The sequence below is a fragment of the Hypomesus transpacificus genome, chromosome 23 (assembly GCF_021917145.1).
Source record: "Hypomesus transpacificus isolate Combined female chromosome 23, fHypTra1, whole genome shotgun sequence".
In the NCBI taxonomy this organism is placed as follows: Eukaryota; Metazoa; Chordata; class Actinopteri; order Osmeriformes; family Osmeridae; genus Hypomesus; species Hypomesus transpacificus.
Window position 1 is genome coordinate 14,016,116 of NC_061082.1, and position 24,945 is coordinate 14,041,060.

General features: G+C 41.7%; 1 protein-coding gene across 1 annotated transcript; it reads left to right on the forward strand.

Moving 5' to 3' along the window:
- Positions 1-2,183: 2,183 nt before the first annotated feature.
- On the forward strand, positions 2,184-4,028 carry LOC124485864 (general transcription factor II-I repeat domain-containing protein 2A-like). The gene is made up of 2 exons (XM_047047718.1): positions 2,184-3,384; positions 3,508-4,028. The coding sequence occupies exons 1-2, from the start codon at positions 2,184-2,186 to the stop codon at positions 4,026-4,028; spliced, it is 1,722 nt and encodes a 573-aa protein (XP_046903674.1).
- Positions 4,029-24,945: the final 20,917 nt, after the last annotated feature.

Sequence of the window (24,945 nt, forward strand, 5' to 3'; positions counted from 1 at the left end):
GTAGCCTATGCGCGCAAGCGTGAACCACTAGTGTTTCTTCTTGGTGCGTATCTTTTACTGTCTGCGGTGGGTACTCAATAAACAACGGTGGCCCTGAAGTGCAAAACACACCCCCTAATATGAGTACATCCCCCAAATGAAAACACTCCCCCCAATACGAGTCAACTCCCTCAAATTGGATGACTTGTTCACCTTCCCCCAATACAAAAACACGCTCCCCCAAATGGAAAACGACATTACATTAACTCAAAAACACATTACATTAACTCAGCGGCGTAACAATGACTTGGCGGGCCCAAGTGCAGATCTCACCAACGGGCCCCTTACCGACCTATCGTCAGGCGAAATTATTGAGTAGTGAGTGTTGAGTTTAATGCGCAGGGAAATTTAGGCTACTTATGATGTACAATTAAGGGTTGCTACAATATGTTTTAATGAATACACCAATGAACACAGTATTTCATCGATCAAACTGAATTTTGGAGAAACAGTATTTAATGAGCAGATAGACAAACACATGGGAAAACATTAATACATCTTCTTCAGGGGGTAATAAAACTTATTGTGAATTACTAACATTTGCATGGATTTATGGGAACAGACACTTGACAGCGGATCCACAGTAAGCACCTGCTGAAACCAATTTAAAAAAAACTTCCTCCAACAATATTAGGCTTATGCGCAAAGTAACTTATTCTTATTCTAACGACATTGAAGCGAAAAAATACATTTCAAGTAGGCTAGCATTAAGCGTATGTAAAAAAAAACGTATACATGCCGTTTAGAATGGCATTCTACGAGCCTTGCGTTGAGCAAATTCCTCAACAATTTCAGAAAATGTTCAACTCCCTGGTTCGGATGCTTTCGATGGAGAGGGTAGCTAATCCACTCTCTCCTGCCCCATGCTGCTCCTTAAGTAGGTCTTAAGTCTTTAGTTAGAAAAGGATTGCTCTGCTGTGGCTACGGTCACAGGTACTGTAAGAAACAATACCAGAGCTGTGCACACCTCGCCAAATGCTGATGTAACCGAGTGGTTATCAACAATCAGCATTTTTGCTATCTGTTGCACTGATGACTGCTGAGAGATCGCTACTTTAAAGCAGGACCTGAATGATAGGAGTTGCGCTGGAAACGTGGGCGCAATGTCCCTGTCATAGTGGTCAGACAACACTTTTGCCTTTCCAAACAGCTCATCATCTCCTGCGAGTTGAAGGGTACTGGAGTGTAAAGCGTCAAAGACATGACAGGTTGCTCGCATACTACTGAATCTTTGGGAAAGCTGGCTGATTATGATGTCAAGATTAGCATTGAAAATGTGCACTCTGAAATACGTTTCTGCATCCGACAAACGCACATCTTCCGACAGCTCGTCGAAGTGACGCTTCAGCCTCTTAATTCGTACATTTTCAAATGTGTCTTTAGCCCCCCATTTGTTTGCGAGTGTCTGGGCTGTAGCCTTGACCTGGTCAAAAGCACCCCGGTAGTCAGATAAGATCTGAATAATATTATCCAGCAATTCCACTGCTTTATGCAAGTCTTCATCTGTTTTTTGGAGTACTTTGGACACTACATTTACACTCTCTAACATCTTTGTCTGGAGAACCATAAGACAAATGAAACTAAATGTCTCCATTGATCTCCTCAACCCAGCAGCTTTGTCGCGCTCATCCCTTTTCTCACCCGTCAGTGCGATTTTTGTCAGTACTTTCAATACATCGACATACCTGTAGCGTATGGCACATAGGGCCTCGTATCTCGAAGACCAGCGAGTAGGACATAGGCTTCAGAGTCACGTTTGGGTGAGCTGAGGACTGTGTAGAGCAGAGGTCACCAACACAGTGCCCGCGGGCACCAGTGCGCCCGCAAGGACCATTTGAGGCGCCCGCAGGCCTGTTCTAAAAATAGCACAACTCTCCAGTGAGCTGCGTCTAAAAAAAAAATCACACTTGCATTTATATGTAGGCTATATGAAAATGACAAGATCTTTAAAATAAAAAATAAAAAAATATTTGTACAATACATGGAAGTTTTGATAATTCAGTCGATTTCTGACGTATTCTAGTTCAAAGATGAGTGCGCATGACAAAGGAAGATTCAGTGTTCGCGGGGCTGAGCGTTTAGCGGGAACAGCGATGATGGGGAGCTGAATCCATGAGCTGAATGCACATTCTTACCCCAAAAACATGGCAGAAAAAAGGAAGAGAACCTATAATTTTCACAGTGAATGGGAGGAAGAATTCTTTTTTACAAGTGTGAAAGAAAACTGCGTTTGTCTCATTTGCGGCGCGACTGTGGCGACGGCAAAGCGGCACAATGTGGAGAGACACTTTGCTACACACAACAGCTACCAGGCTAACTACCCCGAGGGAAGCGCGCTACGGGCAGAAAAAGCCCGTGAGCTAAAGGCAGCTTTGGGAAAGCAGCAGTCTTTTTTCACGAAGCCGGCAAAGAACTCCATAAAAGCAACCGAAGCCTCGTTTAGAGCTGCACATTTTCTGATAAAGAAGAAGAAGGCCTTTTCAGACGGAGAAGTGTTCAAAGAAGCAATGATGATTATTGCCAACACTGTACTTAAAGACGAGAAAAATGGAGCCAATCTAATCTCCACTCTCTCCGATGTCCAACTGGGGGCATCGACGATGACTAGACGGGTGTCAGCTATGTCCACTAACCTGGCAGAGCAGCTGGACCGGGATCTGGCGCGGTGCAGGTGGTTTAGCATCCAGTGCGACGAGTCCGTGGACAACAGCAGTACAGCGCAGCTGTCAGTCTTTATCCGGATGGTGTTTGCAGATTTATCCACAAAAGAAGAACTCCTGACACTACTGCCCTTAAAGACAACTACGAGGGGAGTTGACATTTACAACGCGGTGAAGGAGTTTTTCGTACAGAAAAAGGTGCCACTGGAAAAGCTAGTAGCGGTGACTACAGACGGGGCTCCTGCTATGATCGGCCGACATGCAGGTTTCATCGCGCACTGTAAAGGTGACCCAGACTTCCCAAAACTTCTGCATTACCACTGCATCATTCACCAGCAGGCGTTATGTGCAAAAGTGATCGGCTTTGAGCACGTGATGACTCCCGTTGTGAAAATCATCAACAGCATCCGCTCCAAAGCGAAACAGCACAGGATCTTCAAGGTGCTATTGCAGGAGATGTCAGCAGAATATGGCGACCTGCTGCTACACACAGAAATCCGATGGCTGAGCAGAGGACGAGTTTTGCTTCGTTTTTTGTCACTTTTGGGTGAAATCAAGGAGTTCATGCAGTCCAAAGGGGAAGATGTCTCGCTGCTAGAGGGCACAGAGTGGACACTTGACCTCGCATTTCTAACGGACATTACTGGGAAACTAAACCACTTGAACTGCGAGCTGCAAGGCAAAGGTAAGACTGTTGTTGACATGATAAGTGCTTTAAATGCATTTAAAGCCAAGATGAACATTTTCTCTGTGCATTTACAGAGAAAAAAAATGCTGCACTTTCCCTCTGTGCAGTCGGTGCTGAAAGACAATGCTTCTGCATCTGAGGCATTGGACAAAAATGCAGAAAAGTACTGTCAAGTCATAAACAGACTTGGACAAGAGTTTAAGGATAGGTTTTGTGACCTTGATCAGCTTGAGCCATGTGTTTCATTCATCTCCAATCCTTTCATGAACAAGGACATAACTGACATTGCTGAGCAACTAAGTGCAACGTTCAACTTGGATGCTGGACAGGTGGAGATTGAAATTGTAACATTGCAGAATGACCTGCACCTCAAAGCCCACCAAGCTGCACCAAACTTTTGGAGCCTTGTTGACACAGAAAAGTACAGTGGTGTAAGCACAGCAGCTATGAAGGTTGCCAGCCTGTTTGGTTCAACCTATCTCTGTGAATCAGCATTTTCTGACATGAACTTCATCAAGAACAAACACAGAACCCGCCTCACTGATGCACATCTGCAAGACTCACTCAGAGTTGCAGTGTCAAGTTACACACCAGACTACAACACACTGGTGAACAGCATGCAATGCCAGTCTTCCCACTAACAAAGTGTCAGTTCCAAAGCTGAATCAAAAATAGGATACATTGTGTTCAATGTAATAGTGTTCATGAAATGTAACAGATATAATTTTGTAAAAATGCAGCACACTTGGTCATTAGTTCAAAATGTGATTAGATTTATTTGAAAATATGTAAGTTGATTTTTCTTAAACATTACATAATTGATTGATTTTTCTTAAACATTACATAATTGATTACTTTTTCATACAAGGTGCAATACATAGTTAATGATTTATTAAAAGAGTTTGTCACTGGCTAGTGAACATTTGAGATTTTTCCTATGAAATGTTGTGAATTTAAAATAGGAAAAATTGTGTTCCATTCAAAAGAGTATTCATGAAATGTAAAAGATTATTTTGTAAAAATGCAGCAGACTTGGTCATTAGTCAAAATGTGATTCGATTTATTTGAAAATATGTAAATTGATTTTTCTTAAACATTACATAATTGATTTATTTTTCAAACAAGGTGCTACATAGTTAAGATTTGTCAAAAGGGTTTGTCACTGGCAAGATTTTTCCTATGAAATGTTATAGTGATCCTGTAAGCAAATGTAATCAATTGCTGAGTCATTGCTTTAAGTCATTGTTGATAATTATTGTGAGAAATCATTAACATGATCAGTGTCTTCACATAGATGAATATCATTAATCATTAATAACAATACATAACTAAAGGCAAACTGAGCACATTTTTTATTTCAGAAGAGTGTATCAAACTGGGTGCCCTTCGTATGACTCAGTACCCATGAAGTAGCCCTCAGGTTCAAAAAGGTTGGTGACCCGTGTAGAGTTTGTGAGCATGGCCCATCTTTTAATACTTTGTGCAAAGAACACGTAGATGTGCTCTATGGTATTGTAAAAACGTTCCATCTCGGGAATGTTTTTCACAGCGTCATTAAGCACCAAGTTCAAATTGTGCGGTTCCATCTCTTTTATTCTGGCTTGTACCCCAGAATAAAGACCACTCATGTTGGCTGCTCCGTCATAGCCCTGCCCACGGCATTTCGACAAGTCAAGTGAATGGCTGGTTATGCTGTCCAGCACCTTTTTTGCTAATTCGCAAGCAGACGTTTCCGCCGTCTCCACAAACCCCAAAAAAGACTCCATTACTTTTATGTCCACGGCTTTATCCATAGCATCTCTAACTATTGTCACATATCTGTAGACTTGGCTAAGTTGGTCACGCTTTGCCAGATCCTGCGTAGTGTCCATAACTACAGAAAAGAACGGTGCTTTATTTATATCAGCTACAATGTCCTGTTGGACTCGCTGACACAAAATGTAAATAAGTTTGTTCTGGATGGCGGGGCTAAGGTACTTAACCGAGCCCTCGGGTCGACTGATCAAATCTTTAAGCACAGGATCATAGCCTGCCAAGAGCTCGATTATAGCAAGGAAATTCCCACTGTTTGGCTGCCCCAATATCTCCCTATGGCCCCTGAAAGAAATGTTACAGCAAGCCAGGGTCAGCGTTACATTAACAATGCGCTCCAGCACCTGTCTCCAAAAGAGTGCTGCATTTCTAACATCCCTCTCCAACTGCGCATCTATGGTGCCATTAAGTTTCCATTGCTCAAAGACAACACATGCTGTGACATGAGATTGAGAGCATTCTTGACGTTCTATTTTCTCTGCTAAATGCCTCCAGTCTCTAACCCCCTTCACCAACGTGTTGTTATAATGAGGAGAACTGCGATCCCCAAACAGCCAGCACGGTTTACAGTGCGCACAATCCAATTGTGTTGAGTAGCAAAGCCAACCACGGGGCAGTTTGATACCAGCCTTTGTTGTGAATGGATAAAATGACTTTGAAAAGCAACGATTTAATTGATTCCTACGGAAAGGACCTTTAGGTTTGCAAGAGCCAGTAGCAAGTATATATTTTTTTTATGAAGCGTCCAAGATATTTTCATCAAAATTCCCCCTGTCTGTGGGGTAACAAGACAGTACTCCTGATCTGGTCTAATCCTGTTCTGCACTGACTGGCATCTCCTCAACATGGTCCTCCTGACCACTGGCACCTCCTGCTTCGGTTTGACGATCACTGACCACAACTGACTCACTGCAATCCTCTCTGTTCGACTCATTAGGCCTGCAACAGTCAGGAAATTGCTAGTGACTATCAACATAGCACGGGCCTACATCGTATGGACATCATTTGCACATTGGCAAGACGTCGCCGAGACGTCGGCAATTGATCGAAACTGACCTCCAGATGATGTGTGGACGATGAATCAAAACTGTACCAACCGGCCGTTCTACAGATATTTCCTCTTAACTCTACATTTATTTATTTCGGATCCCTCAGACAGCAAATATTTCGCTATCTAGGCTATCTGAAATGTCACTTAGCAAATGAACATATAATGGCTATTAGCAGTAGGGATGGGCATAATTAATCGACGATCGATTATCGATCATTAAGAATTTAGTCAATAACATTATTTGTTCATCGATAAAACTAATGCGTGTTCTGTTGCGTAGTGTGAGTCTTGAAGGATTGCAATGGATTTCGCTATGTGGCAGCAATTAAACATTTTACCAAATGGAGCCAATGTTTGGAACAAAACGCCACAGGCCTACTCAATTACCGGCGAGTTTCCATGTAGCTATTTCAAAAGTAAATATGAAGAGGTCACGGCGAAGTGTAGCGTGAGACCATATTGACTAAAAGATTACTTTGCTCACTGCCAACACTGCAAAGCTGAGTATAAATACTATGGAAGCAAATCGTGACCAAAATTCAAATGAAAATGCATTTCCAGAAATGCATTTTCATTTTAAGAATGTGGCTGCATTATTTGACTCATAAATGAAATTAGTAATCAATCATCCTATTTGCATTTTAATTTTCTTCCTTAAGACTGCTCATCCTTTCACTTAATTAAAATGAAAACGAAAAACACATTTGAAATTTAATTTTCAAAATATGCCCCAGCAAATAGATACCAAAATTCAATTTGAAATGAAAATGCATTTCCAGGAATGCATTTTCATTTTAAGAACGTGGCTGCAAAATCGTGACCACAATTCAAATGAAAATGCATTTCCAGAAATGCATTTTCATTTTCAAGAACGCCCATAATTCGAAAACGAAAATGCATTCTGAGCGGCACAGTAGAGTGACGTCAGTAGCCGCTCTTCTTCAGCTCCCTGCTGACCGAGCTACCCATCTTGTTCGGTAGGGGGGGGTGTGCACATACGCATTGCATTACATGGCAAATGTGCCGGGAAATTGATTGAATTGCCGGGTCTTTAGAGGACGCATCACAGATCATGGCGCTCCCTCAAATTGTGCAGACACTGATAGAATTAGCTGAGCTGGTAGAAACTAATAATATATCTGACTCTATATATCTGTTCTACTCGGTCACGGGCATCAGACTCAGATATATTATTAGTTTCTACCAGCTCAGCTAATTCTATCAGTGTCTGCACAATTTGAGGGAGCGCCATGATCTCTGATGCGTCCTCTAAAGACCCGGCAATTCAATCAATTTACCGGCACATTTGCCATGTAATGCAATGCGTATGTGCACACCGCCCCCTACCGAACAAAATGGGTAGCTCGGTCAGCAGGGAGCTGAAGAAGAGCGGCTACTGACGTCACTCTACTGCGCCGCTCAGAATGCATTTTCGTTTTCGAATTATGGGCAGTTCTTTGCGGGCAGAACATGAAAATGAAAATGCAATGTCCGCTCTGTTTTTTTTTTGATTATGGCATAACATGTGCAGTCTTGATGAAGAAAATGCAAATGCAAATAGGATGATTGATTACTAATTTTATTTATGAGTCAAATAATGCAGCCACATTCTTAAAATGAAAATGCATTTCTGGAAATGCATTTAAATTTGAATTGTGGTCACGATTTTGCAGCCACGTTCTGAAAATGAAAATGCATTTCTGGTAATGCATTTGAATTTGAATTGTGGTCACGATTTTGCAGCCACGTTCTGAAAATGAAAATGCATTTCTGGAAATGCATTTTCATTTTCAAATTTTACATTTCAAATTGAATTTTGGTATCTATTTGCTGGGGCATATTTTGAAAATTAAATTTCAAATGTCTTTTTCGTTTTCATTTTAATTAAGTGAAAGAATGAGCAGTCTTAAGGAAGAAAATTAAAATGCAAATAGGATGATTGATTACTAATTTAATTTATGAGTCAAATAATGCAGCCACATTCTTAAAATGAAAATGCATTTCTGGAAATGCATTTTCATTTGAATTTTGGTCACGATTTGCTTCCATAAAACTCCTCCACGACTCAAATGATGTACCACTTGAAGAACGTGCATCCGACCCTGGTTAGTGGCGGTGCATCCTGCTCTTGGTGCTAGCACGGAGGAGCTGCGATGCACAACGAGCAGAGGAAATTACCCAACGGATCTGTAAGTCCATCGAGATGGATATGCTACCCTTCAGTATTGCTGAGGGCGAAGGTTTTTATGAAGCTTTGTTAATTAGCCGGGAAAAAACGAGGGTCAGTTGTGTTTGAACACAGGCTTCTAGCTGTCGGCTCCGCTTCTAGGAGTTACAGAAATAGTTGTTTTTCTTGTAATACCTAGTAAGGGGTCCCATTATCGTCCACCTAGTTCTCGACGCTCGTTAGCAATGTTACCAAAATGTCGTTATAATACAAATTAAGAACGTTAGGCCTATGTCACAGCATTACACTTTAATATATAGATACACACCTATATTATAACATTCCGGTATTGAAATCCAATCCGGATATGCCTAGAAATGTTACTTTCCTGTTAGCCAGGGGGTCCCATTATCGTCCACCCCAACCACTTTCAATGGAGAATTGTCAGTTTGACGCTGCGGAAGGCAGATGCTACACATACGGTTTGAGAGCGTATTTACATACTCAAATCTCGAAGTAAGAAGCGGTAATTTGGTGTGCAGCAATATAAGATGTGTAAATATCGATGAGTTACTTTCTTTCGTTGCTGCTGCATATCTTCTTTAAGAAATTAACGGAAGAAACGGTTGTGGACGATAATGGGGCCCCGAACGTTGAAGATTTAGAGTGGACGATAATAGGGCCCTTTACACTACAGATCTCAATGCGGCAACACGCTGTGTTTTTTCTATTTTCACTGCATTTTAATATAGCCAATAAATTGTGAATTTTAATATAAAAATGTTAATGATTAATCGAAAATCGATCGTTAATTCTCCCGACGATCGATTTAGACAATTTAGTCGAATGCCCATCCCTAATTAGCAGTACCTACTTGATTCAACCTGGATTTTCTTTGTGTGTGGGTATTATAATGAAGAGACACAATTCAAGTTAATGATCTTTTATTATCAGACTGGATGTTGATGCCATCAAGCTCTTAAAAGAACTCCAACACAGAAAAGAGAGATCAACGGAACAGAGAAACAAATGCTTTGCCTACAATTCTGCGTCTTCCATTGGTCTCCGCCGACCAGTCTGAATGTCTTGACTGTCATGGTTACAGTAGCTACTGTACTAGTAACTGTAGCTACTGTAACTGCCGAAATTAGAAGAAAAAAATCTGACATATCATTGTTAAACAAGAATGCATTAGCCTATGTGTATGTAGGCCTAGGTTACTTATTACTATACAACACCTTGACATAGCATGTATATAGTCTGTTTATTTTGCTCTATTAGCTACATTTTTGTAAAATGTCTGACCAGTGTGTCGAACTAGCCTAGCCGGTTGGGGTCCATTTGCGCTAGCGCTAGCTCTGTAGCATAACGTTCACTCAAACCTAGCTAGCTAATTACAATAACTTTACACATTGTTGTAGGCTACTTATTGCAAAACGTTTTGATATTTTACTACTTTCATTTACTTACCTAACAACGACTGCGCCTACTATGTGTTAAGGATAGTGTAAACTGGGTGTTGAGAGGAAGAATGATACACGGTTAAGCATCGGACCAAGTTATTTGTAGTTTAATTAGTAATGATGCAATCACAAGATACACAATGAAAACAACACACCAAGATGTCCGTAGTCTAGTACAATGAATCAGTCGATGATGCAACAGCAGTCGTCCCACCAAAACAGAGTATAAGATTAGAACGAACGAAGGCCTTCGTTGAGAAAGTGGTCGTGACAGAATATCCAAGAAAGTTCTGCCCCTCCCAAGTTCTGTCTCCCCGCCCTTGGGAGACAGATCTTGTACTCCCCAGAGAGGGAGGTCTGGTGAGTGGCCATTGGTCAGGAGACCTTGGGGTGGCTATTGTTAACCAATTAAATGTCCAGGGCGTTCATGCTGGCGCAAGGTGGGCAGTCCACGGACCTGGTGATGTTAGGAGAGGGAGGGGGCAGAGAAGACCCACAGGTCTGGTGTTGTTCAGGGAGGGGGGTGGACAAGACCCACAGGTCTGATGCAATCCAAGGGGGGGGGGGGGGTTTGAGTTCTCCAGAGTTGAGAGCAGGTCATCTCGAGGTCCTGATGATATACGGGGTGGGGTCTTCAAGGGGAAGGGGAGAGGGTACGACCACTCCTAGGTCAGATGATGTAAAGGGGCAGATGGGCTCCAAGGAGAAGGGGGGCATCCAGTGAGAAGGGGGGGGCAGGGTCTCCAGGGGAAGGGGGCATATTATCCATAGTAAGAACTGTCCGGTCTGACTCGTCCTGAAGCAGAGAAGAGTTATGTTCCCAGCATCACCTTATCTCCCAAGTTGACACTTTTACTCCCATGAGCTGACTAGCTCATTGTGCTCACACCAGTCCCTGAGCGTCACGAACTCGCCTCCCAAGTCAGTTTGCCTGACATCTGCATTCTTGTCCACACACCAAAGTTACATTTTAATGTTTCTTATCTGTTACTTTATTAAATCAATTGATCACATTCAATATTTGTATCTTAGTTATTAGCATTACAAAACATGTGTGTTTACATATTCATATTAGATATTGATTGGTATAGCAGCATTGATCAGCAGTATAATGCTATCATTCCCTCACATATGTGAGATAAATGACGGTTTAAAGAGTGAACGCCTCTGACTTGCGAGTCTGGCTCTAGATATGCTTGCAATAGGCCTACAACACGAAATGAGCATAATGGAACAGTCAGTGATGAGCCGACGTACAGTATCTGCGACGTTTGAAATTAAGCACAGAGATGAGAAGAAATGTGTTCATTTGCCGATGCTTATTCGACGTTATGAATGACGTTTCGATCTGTCATGTGTGCTATCTGGGTACTAGTCTAAAAAAAGTCACTTCAATGGTGAATATTTGATTTTATGTTCGTTAGATATGCTATTACGTTTAGTGTATCCAGCTTTAGCTATTTTCCGACTACATCCTGCACATATCTTACAATATCTAACCTGGCTGCTGCCTGATAGCCTAGGCCTGTATGTGCATTTTTATGACGTTTAATTGCCATGTCAACTGCATACACCAGACAGTAAACGTTATGTAATTATTAGCCTACCCTGGTGGCTGAGATTCAAACTCATTGCTGTTGCCGGTGTTGTCGCCCAACTGGTTACCACGCTAACTGGTTCCCCAGCTGTGCGTTCACGCATCAGTCTTCCTCCATCACCAGATTCGTCACAAATTCACAAACATGTTACTGGCGATTTTAAAGTCGGATCTCATATTTGCTGCGGCGAATATGAAAGTATGAACGCATAGGCTACGTGCGCACTACATTACATCCATTCACGACAAAATAAATGGAGACAAAATAAAACATTTGCATGCTCGCATGAAGTGGGATTCGATCGCACTAGAGCAAAAATACATTCAGCATGGCAGTCCATTGCCTTACACTGAGAGCTATTTGGCTCACAAAATATTACGAAATCGGTACGTATTTATTAACTACGTTAGCCTTCAGGTAACATCTTGTTTTGGCTTCTTCTAAAACAACTGGTTCCCATAGACACTACCCGAATGTAGGCTACTAATCACGTATTTGGGGTTGTATCGAGCCAAAAGCCGTATTTTCTACGACATCACAGCTCCTTCTGACACCACATGTTCAAAATTCATACTAAGAACGTCGCTGCTAACCCAGATAATACGATCAAAACAGCCTACGCGTAACCCTTTGAAACATAACATGTGTCCATTCGTTTCCTATGCGATTTCGTGTAGGGCCTATTGCTGAGTGTTTCTTTAATGTATATTTTTAAATCAATTTATTTCATAGTTGTATATGTAGCGAGCATTAGCGTACATTACAGCCATTCGCCAGGACAAAATAAATGGAAGCTAAGAAAATAAAAGACTCGAGTGGGATTCGATCCCACGAACAAAACACATCCGTCACGGAAGACCGTTGCATTACACAGGGAGCTACTGAAACTGTTGAGGCAAGTAAGGATTCAGTCACAAATTTATCAACTACCTTGGCCTTCAGGTAACATCTTGTTTTGGCTTCTTCTAAAACAACTGGTTCCCATAGACACTACCCGAATGTAGGCTACTAAAAACGTATTTGGGGTTAACTCGAGGCAATAGCCATATTTGCCAAGATATCACAGCCCCGTAATGACACCACATATTGCAAAGTAATACTTAAATCGTCGCTGTTAACCAATACGATCAGTTTAAATGCGAACACTGCCGAGTAGAAGTCTATACACGGGGTCAAATTCTACCCGCAACACAGTAGGCTTTTTAGTGTCTCATGCATTTGTCAATAGCATCCAGGTAACTTTTTGAGGTTTCTATGATACATACATTTGTATTTTGTGTCTAACAAACACTCGACACATGCATTGCCATCGTATTTCCTTTATTATGTGAAGTACTACACATGTTTGTGTGAACTACGATAAACAATGATCAAATCTCCTTCGAATATCCCTTTTGACAAGCAGTGTCACCAACTTCTCATGTGCCCATAGAACTGTCCCTCAACCAACCTCAACCACATAATAAAGGAAATACGATGGCAATGCATGTGTCGTGTGTTTGTTAGACACAAAATACAAATGTACGTATCATAGAAACCTCAAAAAGTTACCTGGATGCTATTGACAAATGCATGAGACACTAAAAAGCCTACTGTGTTGCGGGTAGAATTTGACCCCGTGTATAGACTACTACTCGGCAGTGTTCACATTTAAACTGATCGTATTGGTTAACAGCGACGATTTAAGTATTACTTTGCAATATGTGGTGTCATTACGGGGCTGTGATATCTTGGCAAATATGGCTATTGCCTCGAGTTAACCCCAAATACGTTTTTAGTAGCCTACATTCGGGTAGTGTCTATGGGAACCAGTTGTTTTAGAAGAAGCCAAAACAAGATGTTACCTGAAGGCTAACGTAGTTAATAAAAACGTACCGATTTCATAATATTTTGTGAGCCAAATAGCTCTCAGTGTAAGGCAATGGACTGCCATGCTGAATGTATTGTTGCTCTAGTGCGATCGAATCCCACTTCATGCGAGCATGCAAATGTTTTATTTTGTCTCCATTTATTTTGTCGTGAATGGATGTAATGTAGTGCGCACGTAGCCTATGCGTTCATACTTTCATATTCGCCGCAGCAAATATGAGATCCGACTTAAAAATCGCCAGTAACATGTTTGTGAATTTGTGACGAATCTGGTGATGGAGGAAGACTGATGCGTGAACGCACAGCTGGGGAACCAGTTAGCGTGGTAACCAGTTGGGCGACAACACCGGTGTTACAAGCCAACTGGTTTTCAAGCCAACTGGTTTCCCAGCTGTGCGTGCACCTATCAGTCCGCCTCTATCACCAGATTCGTCACAAATTCACAAACATATTACTGGCGATTTTCAAGTCGGATCTCATATTTGCTGCGGCAAATATGAAAGTAGGCCAATAGGCTACGTGCGCACTACATTAGGCTATCATTTGCGACAAACTAAATGGAGACAAAATAAAACATTTGCAGGCTCGCATGTATGGGATTCCATTTGTGCCAAAAAAGTTGAAGCTTTCGTACAATGGATCTTGGCGATTGCTTTGCTCTCAGTCGTTCACTTTGCAGCAGTTATTGTGATTTGCAGCATACCATTTGTGCCCAAAATAAGTCGATGTTGCGTTTACAATGTGCCACTTCACCTATCGTTTGCTGTGGTCGTTGCTTTTGCCTTTGGCTATTGCTTTGCTCTCAGTCGTTTACTTTGCAACGTTGCGTTTACGATGTGTCACTTCACCTGTCGTTTGCTCTGGTCGTTGCGTTTGTCTTTGGCTATTGCTTTGCTCTCAGTTGTTTACTTTGCAGCGTTGCGTTTACAATGTGCCACTTCACCTGTCGTTTGCTCTGGTCGTTGCGTTTGTCTTTGCATTTTGACGATCACGTGGATCCTTGCAGTTAAGTAGCCTACCTACTGCTTTTAGGTATTTTCGACTTAAAGCAGCGCAGACCGACTGATTTGAAGCAGCCAACGGCATTCTCAGCTCCGTAGACGCCGCCGGCGCTGCATGAAGTCGAACGCACCTTTTCACATCGGATTTCTCCCTCTGCCAATTTCATTGGTTTGCAGCGCTAAAGCTTATGTTTTATTTAGATTGTATTGGTCTTAGCCTCCAATCATCATTTTGAATCATCATTAACTCATTTTCTTAGTATTATATAACAAAAAAATCACCAGATTGCTTATGGATAATGTATGTATCATGTTACAGTGTTATGTACACGTAGCCATACAGTGCTTATGTCAAGTTTTCCAAATGTTACGTTTCAAACTTGTATTACTCAATTTATTTGTTTCCTTACATAGACTACACACAATATTAAACAATAACAAAGCAAAAACAGGTTTTGGAGTGTTTAGTTAATGAAAAATAAGACTGATATATTACATTAAAGTATTCAGACGTTGTACTTCAAATGATTGTAACTTTATTATTATTATTTTTGCACTGACACACATTTAACATAAGGCAATGCAAACAAGACGGCATTACCCAATATTTTTTATTCTCTTTAAACAGGCATCTTAATCACACTAAGACTAAGACACTAAGATTGAATGTTGGTTCAATCTGGTTCAACATGGAAAGTGCATTGACAATCCTGACAATTAGGCAAAACCGAAAGTGGGAGACTGCAGAATTCCAGACTCCATCCTATCGGTGAAATCTTCGTATGAGTTGTAAAGAGGGATTCGGAGGGTTATATCTCAAGTACTGGCCTCTGGAAAGATCCGCACTCCACAGTCCTCCTGGTGCAGGAAGGATAGGTGAGGCTGACAGGGAAAACCCAATGGCGGTATTGTACTTGCTCCAGAGGCAAATATTAAAATGTTCTCCAGAGTGACAGGTCTGGTTCCTTCTACAAAAAGACATAAAATAAGATCGGGTCAATTATCAAGCCCCAATCTAAAAATAACTTTTAAGGTTAGATAAATCTATGACAACATACCGCCAACCTCCACAAGCCAATCTCTCCAGAATGCAACAGTCGAGTTCTCCTGCCTCCTCCTGTTGCTCCCAGGGACAGAGTGGACCACCTTAAAAAGATCCATAAGGTCTTCTGGCTTCAGTGGTCGACCCCCCCCCCACAAATACGCCTTTCAAGTCTTCAGGGTGCCTCCGGATGGCGTCAAGGAGACCCATTGCTGTCAACACATCAGACAGCCTTAACAGAGAGGTGGTGAAGGGGATTGATTATACATTGAATGCCATTGACAAGTTTCATAATTTTATGATGTGAGGTATTTATCGACTTTTGCAGGAACCAAATCAATCTGCGAGCAAATTTGATTTGTGCTGGTAGATAGGTCTGGCCACCCTGCCATTCAAACCCATTTTCCTCATACCCATTAAAAGTGCCAGGCCAATAACAACTGTCTATATGATGTGGGGCAGATTTAATACATTGACTGTACAGAAGACCTCAGCACTATGTCATACCATATATGACCATCTGATTGTTTAGGTCTATCCAATTGCATCCAGAATGATTTTAGTCTGTGATCATTGACAACGCCCCTTGGAAATAGAAAATGTATTGAGAGGTTCCATACCCATTCGCCTCAAATTGGCGTACTGATGCCAGGCTACTAATCAACCACAGTATTCACACTGTACCAATTGAACATCAAGACTTACTGCTCTACTGCTTCTTTAAGTCTTCCCTCAATGTACGCCCTCGAGGCATCGCCAATCAGGGCATCCCGGGACTCTAGTGTCCTCAGGTACGCTGTGCACCCGAGGATACTAAGGACACTGGAAGCTTCTTCCACTGCTTCTGTAGCATCAGTCATCGTGCTTGCATTCTTGATCTGTAATCATGTGATTTAGCACAATAGAGCGGTACAGCCCACGAGAACATCAAGCACACATTTATATTATCATATTACAGAATAATAACAGTCAGTGCAAACACCTGCCTACAGGTAATCAAAAGGAATGAAGAAATGTTTCCATACGAAGTTCATTTAGTTATGAGACTAGTCATCACCTTGTAAAGCATCTCCCGAAGCTCCATGTCATCTACCTCATCGATGTTGGGTGAACTACTAGGACGCCCAGATATGAGGCAGTATAACCGTTCAGAAAGAAAGCAGGGGAGGACGCCATGCACAACTGCCACTGCCATCATCTGTCCGACCAGTCGGTATTCCCCTGCCTGCACAGCTACAAAAACATTTCTGTTAGTGAAAATAAATATTTGGCAACTCAAACATGAAGTTAAAAGTAACAACAAATGTCCATACCAGTTGACAGCAAAGCCAAGTTCCTGGCATCCTCAGGCCCACAGAAAAAGTGGCTATCTTTTAGGGCAATGACAAGCAGGCGTAGAAATTCCCTCGTAGGTCCCCCATCATCAACAGCCCCCTCGCCAGTGTCATCAGCGTCAACAAAGATGACGTTGAGACGCTTACTTGGAGTAAAGGTTCTGCGTCTAAATGCACGGAAGGCACACTGAAGCACCGAATCTGTCATTACATTAATGTAATTGGACGTGGGTGCCACCGATGTATCCAAATGTTTTGCAATATTTGCAAGTATGGTCACCAAGTTATGCCTGAAAAAAAAGACAGAGATTAATAAAAATGTGGTTTATAAGTATGAAGGAAAACCATGGAAACCTATTAAGGGGTTTTAGAGTCTATTTTTTCTAAACTTTTCTATACTGTTTACACTTACTCCGAGGTGGTAAGAGTCGGTGATGAACCACTGGCTGCTGCTGTGGTGCTTGTGGAGGAAGTTCCAGCTTGTACATCCAGTTCTGCACTTGTTATGTCCTTTCCAAAGACAGATCAATGGTTATCAATAAAATACCTTAAACTCCCCCCAACTTCTTGCCAACTATAATTTGATGCTGGTGACACCCATTGGACATTATCTAAATGAACATGAATATGGCATTAGGAAAGCCTTAAATGGGTAACATCAGGTGAACAAGAAGTCCTACATACCTGGGTTAACCCTGCAGTAGCAACAAGTGCTATGTCATTTCTACTGATCAGTTCTGTAGTGTGGCTTCTTAATGGAGAAAAGAGAATGGGTACCTTTTTAGAGACACACAGTTTGTATTGACAACTAATTCAAACAGCTTTTCGACCTCACCCAACAACATTTTTTAAAAGCATCTCAAGAGAGACAAGCAATAATGGGTCTCCCAGGCTTACTGACTCAAACTTACTCAACCCCTGTCTGCAGCTGTCTGTGCTCTACTCCTGCTGTCAATGAAGTTTGGTCCTCATCATTACTCAGGTCAATGAAGGAACATAGACCTGTTGTTGTTGAAGTTGTTGGTGGATGTGAGGATGTTTCCTATTCAGATACAGAAATATAATTACGTTCAAAGCTGTAGAAAAATAAATTTTAGGCAACTCTGTTTCACAAAGACTCTTCCTTCTATTGTGTTCCCTTTGAGAAAATGAATACTGTATATAGGATAAGTCTGTTCAGTCTGTCACTGAAGTAGGCATACCTGGAGGGACAGTTCAATCGCCTGTGCCATGTCTTCTTCATCACTTGAGGTTGCTTGGCTAAATTCATGATATTAAATTGAAAATAGATACATGTGTATGCTGTAAATGCACATTTCACTATTAGTAAATTAACCACATTTCTAATGTTGTAACTAGTTAGTAACACTAATTCCATGCTTCTATGACAATGGGCATAACATAAAAACATAACAATAAGACCATCAGCCTTGCAATGAAGCAGTTAGTCTACTCACAGGATAATATCAGGCCTTACCTTCTACAAGTGTCCAGGTGTTTTGCCAGGTGGGAGATAATGAAGGGCTTGTTACATGTCAGGCATTTCTGCATGACCATCGAAGCCTGGAAAAGCTAAAAGAGTTATTCAATGACCACATTCACACTTAAGCTAATACTAAACAAACTAATACACCATGTCCTAATGAGGCCAGAACACTAACCTCCTCCACAGCAGGCCCCACAACCTGCAGATGTTGCTGCAGTGGAATGATGTAGACTGGAGCTTTCTTGAGCTGACTGCCATGCCTCAAGTATTCAATAGTGTATCCTGATGCTGGAATTGGAATCTTATCGAGTTGTCTGCTGCGGTCACTTCTGGCCAATGTGAAGCCCCCTGCACTACCAAGTGGTGGGTATGCCAGAACAAGATGTTCTTCAAGGTGGGCATGCCCACCATGATTGGCAGGAAAAGTCACAATTTTCCGACCTAGACCAGAATGCTCCAGCACAAAATTCTCCTCCGGGTTGGGCACGGTACTGCTATCAGGATCCGCCAGGCAGTAGAATGAGTGACTCCAGTGTACCTCCCTTTTTCTTTTGTAGCATTTGGGTTTGAAAAAGCTTCCTCTGCTTGACACATTGCGATTGTAGGGTTGAAACAGCCTGGCAAGGTTGACCTGTATGTTATCTTCCCGTACTGTAGGTTCAGAGGTTCTATGTGACGACGGGGCAGGTAGAGGTAGAGTTGCTTGAAAGTTGGGTGTCAGTGTCCTGGATGATATGTTGGATGTGTTGAAGCCTTGTGAATGGAGGTTTTGAGGCCAACCTTGCCCACTGGTAGAAGGGGTTGGAAAGACACTTGTCTGTGAAGAAATGGTTTGAGGGCTCGGGTTCTGATTGGAGATTCTCCCATGCAGGCTGTTCAGTGAGGAGGGCATCATCTGTTGTGAAAGCAAGGCAGTTGCTCTCCGCAATTGATGGAGAATGTCTTGCATACTGTCTTCACTTCTGTCAAAACAACCGATTCAATTAGACATATGCTTTCTGTAATATGTGTGACGCCTGGGGGAACCCTTCACGTACGATTAGTATTATATATTTGGAAACTACGAACTCCTGAATACAAATCAGTTTAAATGTCTCAGATATCTTTATCAGAACTGAAGTTAGATGATTTTAAAGTTGACCTGTGTCAAAAAGTGATAAGGGAGAAAACCGCATTCAAAGATTTCACTCCGTTTCATTCTAGTTTACTGTGGCGACTATGGAAAGGAAATCCTTTAGTTCGTAAACACGTTGTGAATGTAAATGTCAGTTTGACTATAGGCTACATTAATAACTTCTCAAGTTATTTTTAAGTTTAACAGCCTGACTTAATTGATCAGTTGAGCGGGCAAACTGAGCATTTGATTTGGCATGGCTGGAAAATCTTGCTACCTGACATGTCCAAAAAACGTTGAAATTAACTGTTTTTCACAAGTAATCATATACTTCTTGTACATTACAATGGAGTTCAGGGTGTTAACTATACAAAACATCAAAAAATCTCAATTTTGACAGAAAACGATTTTCGATCTTATAGTTTAGGCTATAGCCAACATTGAGCGGCCGCGACATCCAACGGGTTTCCCCAGGCCGCCACACATATCTGCAGTGTGTATGTGATAGGAACAGAAACAAAACATAAATCAATAGTTGAGAAAAGCTGCACTCACCTGGGCAAAGGTCCATTATCACCAATGTCTTCTATTATAGCTCAAATTTTATTTTTCCGGTCTAAGGGTAAAGTGAAAACAATTATCTCTAGCGTTAACTATCTAGTGGCAATGTAAGTTTAAAAGAGCACGTGGAATTCATCTAGCTAGCTATCCTACCTCTTAAAAATACCCTCTTAAAAAATCGTACTGGCTATATAGCAAATAAAATGCATGATGTTGCACATGTAGGCTACTGAAGATTTATTTAACAATTAATGGCATAGATGTAGGCTATTTGATTCAAATAAGTTCCAACATGTGTGCATGATCCCATTCAGAAACCAGCATTCGCTAGCAAGAAAGGTTTTCATGAACATTAACTGTTGCATACAAGTAGAGATAACCAAATTAATCTAGTAAGGAATACTTCTACCAATTTTACTTACGTCTCACTTGATTCTTCCCAGAGTCAGTGTAACAGCATGGCCATGTCATCCGCGGATCAAAGGCTATTTGGCGCAAAATTACTCCAAGACAGTTATCTCAAAGCCGCAACGTGAAATTCGTGGCAAAGGCGCGAGGCTCAACGTGGGTGCAGCTCAACGTTTTGATTGACACTTTGTGGCTGATGAAGGTTCCCGCTAATATGTGCGAGTTCCCTCATTTTAGAATAGTCATGTTGAATGGAGTACTGAATAAAGCAGTAACTATACGATTACTGTGTGGTTTGAAACCTAAAAATGTCCAGTAAGAACAGTCTCAGAAGGCTTGTTGATATGGCCAGCAAGTAATCCAACTAAAATTCCTAAACAGTTACACGTGACTAATAATAACCATTATGGCAACATTATGTAGACATTTTTGTTTTCAAAAATGCATACTTTTTATTACACACCAACCATTGTACTTAAAATGTCTGGGTTTCCCAGATTCGTTTAGAAGCTCTTAATACTAAGGCCTTGAGTGAGCTGGCCATACAGCACTTTGTGAGGCAACCGATTGAGGGGCATCCTTATGACATGCCCCAGCCATCGTAGCTGATGGTGGGTGATGGTGGCCTCAATGCTCTTCCAGCCTGCTCTCCTGAGGATCTCAGTGTGGCACACGGTCACGCCAAGTGGTTCCTAGCATTCGCTGGAGACAGCGGATGTGAAAATGCTCCAGGGACTTCACATGACGGCTGTAAGTGACCCAGGCTTCACAACAGTAGAGGAGGGTGGTGATGCAAATGGCTTGATACACAGAGATTTTTGTATGGAGATATAAGTTCTTGTTTTGAGAGACCCGGCACCTGAGTCTCCCAAAGGCAGCTGACGCTTGTTGGACTCTGCTCTGGACCTCATTGTCAATGTTATTGTCCTCAGAGAGGATGCTCCCCAGGTATTGGAATGATGGTACTACAGACAGATGCTTATCAGTGATGCTGAAGGTGGGTGGAGTGGATGGGATGGGATGTTGGTGCTCCACTGACAGACTACCTCTGTCTTGGTGATGTTGATAGTCAGCCCCATCCTGCTGTAAGCCTTCACAGCTGCATCCTGGACAACCTGGAGGTCTTGTGGAGTGTGAGCCACAAGAGCGCAGTCATCTGCATACTGCAGCTCAAGGACCCTCACTCTGTGCAGCTTGGTGGTTGCTTGCAGCCTCCTGATGTTGAAGAGATTGCCATCTAGCCTATAGACTACTGTCACCCCGCTGTTGTCCTCAATTTCCTTATGGAGACGTTGGGTGACGCATAGGAGGAAGATGTTAAAGAGCACTGGTGCTACTGCACACCCCTGCCTGACCCCTGTGCACACAGGGAAGGAGGCAGACTTTGGTCCTGCTATTGTCACCCTAGCATTCATACCATCATGAAACTGACGGAGGATGTTGACAAACTTGCTAGGGCATCCAAACCGGAGCAAGATGTCCCACAGTAGGTCTCTCTGCACAGTGTCGAAGGCTTTGGAGAGGTCGACAAAAGCCATAAACAGGTCTTGATGTTGCTCCTTGCACTTTTCCTGAAGTTGCCTGGCTGTGAAGACCATGTCGACTGTACTCCTGTTCTTTCTAAAGCCACACTGTGATTCTGGGAGCAGTGACTCTGTGATGTTGTTGAGTAGCCTCTGCAGCAACACCGTGGCCAGGACCTTATACCAGCAACAGCAAGGAGTGATATACCCCTGTGGTTGCCACATAAGGTCTTGTCACCTTTGTTCTTGTATATGGTGACAATTTTGGCATCTCTCCATTGCTGTGGGATGTTTTCATCAGCCCATACTTTCATGATGTGTTAATGTAGCGCTCTTGTACAGAGGTAACCACCCTGTTTAAGCAGTTCTGAGGGGATATCGTCAATGCATTATATATTTAGATGTTACACTATAAGGAATATTTTGTTTGACACTGTAATAGATTGGTGAGTTGCCTATTATTTTATGAAAGCTAGCAGAGAACATGGCTCAAAATAAAAGTCTTGATAACGATTAATTTATCTAGGTGTCATGAGATTACACTGCAGAATGTTTATATCTGAGTTTGTGTTAGGGGTGGGTGTATGATCATTAACTTAAATGATTATTGATTTTAGGGAAAATGGCAGATCGAACCCAAGAGCTGCTGGGGTACATTGTCAATCAATTTGAAAGAATGTGCCAACAATTTGAAACACGTCATGCTCAAGTGGATTTGGATTTCGTTTACTGGCGCACTCAAGAATTGTTATCTATTCTCGCAAGATGTACTGTAAATGGTGTGCTTCATGACATGGACGAAATATTGGAGACCATTCAAAGGGTACTGTACTTGTTGGAAGCGAGGAACGACCACGAACATGGATTCATGCCTGGGATCGTGACAACTGGACACAGAGGACGTCCCTCATTGGACATTTAAAAGGAGCAATTGCAGTACCTTTTGGAATTAAATTTTACCGTGAGGGAAATTGCACGCTTACTCTGTGTTAGCTACAGAACAGTACGTCGGAGAATGACAGAATATGGACTGTCAGTCAGAATGTACTACAGTAACATTACAGACGAAGACCTTAAAAGGGTGCTCACAGATGTTATCTCACAATTCCCTGATTCCGGGATAAGGCGACTAAGCGGACACCTGAACAGCGTTGGACTGAGGTGAGGAGGATATCTTTCGATTATGATAAAAAATGATTCACTGAACATCTTGTGTCTCTGTTATTTACTCTATTAACTCTAATTCTGTCAGTTCATATTTAATTCATGACCCTACCTTTTCTATAAAACACTTCATTTATTGGGACTGTAGCAATATGATTTGCCCTACTTACATTTCAGATGTTCATAATCTTGCACTTTTATTTTTACCAAACATATTACACACTTTCTATCTAGCATCCCTCTTGTTCATCTCTACACTTTTAGTATTTACTAACAATTTCCTCAAACAATTTCAAATATTAAGACTTAAGTATAATGAAATGATCCTGTTCAATGCTCTAAATGCTAAGCCAATTCCCTGTCATGTTGTGAATAACATGTTTTACAAATCATCTGTAGGGTTCAAAGGTCAAGACTGATGGAGACTTTGAGGATTGTTGACCCTGTAGGCATGATTTGTCATGGACTTGGCATCAATATTATTCAAAGAAGGGTTTACTCTGTGCCTGCCCCCATGGCCCTTTGGCATATCGATGGAAATCACAAGTTGATACGGTAACTATTTTGACTGTTCATTTGAAAGGGCATTAGAAATACAATAATAGACATATGTACTTTTATTATTTGTTTATAGAACTATACATAACATAAAGCATTATGTGTTCCAGGACTCACAAACATACTTTGTTAACTAATTGGCTATCAACCATTTTATTTATAGTTGGAGGATGGTGATACATGGGGCTATCGATGGATAGTCGTAAAATAATGTACCTGGTAGCTAGCAACAACAACAGAGCCTCTACTGTACTCTCATCATTCCATGGAGCTGTTCAAAAGTTTGGATTGCCAGTGAGGGTACGCAGTGACAAAGGTGGGGAGAACATTGAAGTGGCCCGCTTCATGTTGGAGCACCCACGACGAGGTGAGAAAACATGCACTACAGTCACTTGTCATTTCATACAATATTACATTTAGTCATTTAGCAGACGCTCTTATCCAGAGCGACTTACAGTAACTACAGGGACCCCTAAAACTCAGTCAATATTTGGACTACATAGACAACCTAGGTGTCAAAAGTTTCATCTTGGTAGCGATTGAGTTGCTTGTATTGGGATTTACGTTCCGTTGCATGGTTTAAGTAGACATTAAGAATTTGTGGCAAAAGGTGAAGCTAATGGTGGCTAACTTGCTAGCCACAGTCACTGACGCCACTAACGTCACTAACGTCACGAAAGCTCGCGTGACTATCTCTAGTAGAACATTAGTTTTGCAACTTGTTAACTTATGGGAGATGGCTAGGCTAACTGCTTTACTGCAAGGCAGCTGCAGAAACGCCACAAGCAAAGAGGCCTGGGTGATAACTATTTGCTCATTTTAATTTGTGATATGACACACAGTTGTAATGTGTAATGTACAATATAAGCTAATATTATTAAGGAAGTACATCTACTTTCGGAAACAGTCTACTATTTCACTGAAGCATTAGCATCATGACATTAGCCTCTGTTGCCCAGGAAACACATACTACAGCTGTCTATGATGCATCTGTTTTCAATCGTTAAAATAAACATTCCTCACACGGATAAATTATGACATTAGATTACAAGTAAACGATTTGTGGGTGAAATTATCATAACCAGTGGTTTCAAACCAGTATAGCTCAAGACACTGCAACGCTGTAGCCTAGTCTACTAACGCTAGCTAACAAAAACATCTCCACAGCTGTTTACAGTAGGAATTCAAACAGCGGCACATCCATTGCCACAACCTAAACTTTGTCAATCGGTTCATGAAAATAATTCATTTCAGCCTAGACCGTACAACGGATGTAACGTTAAATCGAATTCAACCAACGCAATCGCTACAGTACCAAAACGAACAGTCTAGTATGTAGTACAATCTACCGGGGCAGCTTCTCCACACAGGGCTTTTCGCATTCTGCCTTGTTACTGACAATGATCG

Coding starts and splice junctions, on each gene's coding strand:
- LOC124485864 (XM_047047718.1), top strand. CDS start 2,184: ATGGCAGAAAAAAGGAAGAGAACCTATAATTTTCACAGTGAATGGGAG. Junction 3,385..3,507: donor CTGCGAGCTGCAAGGCAAAG/GTAAGACTGTTG, acceptor CGGTGCTGAAAG/ACAATGCTTCTGCATCTGAG.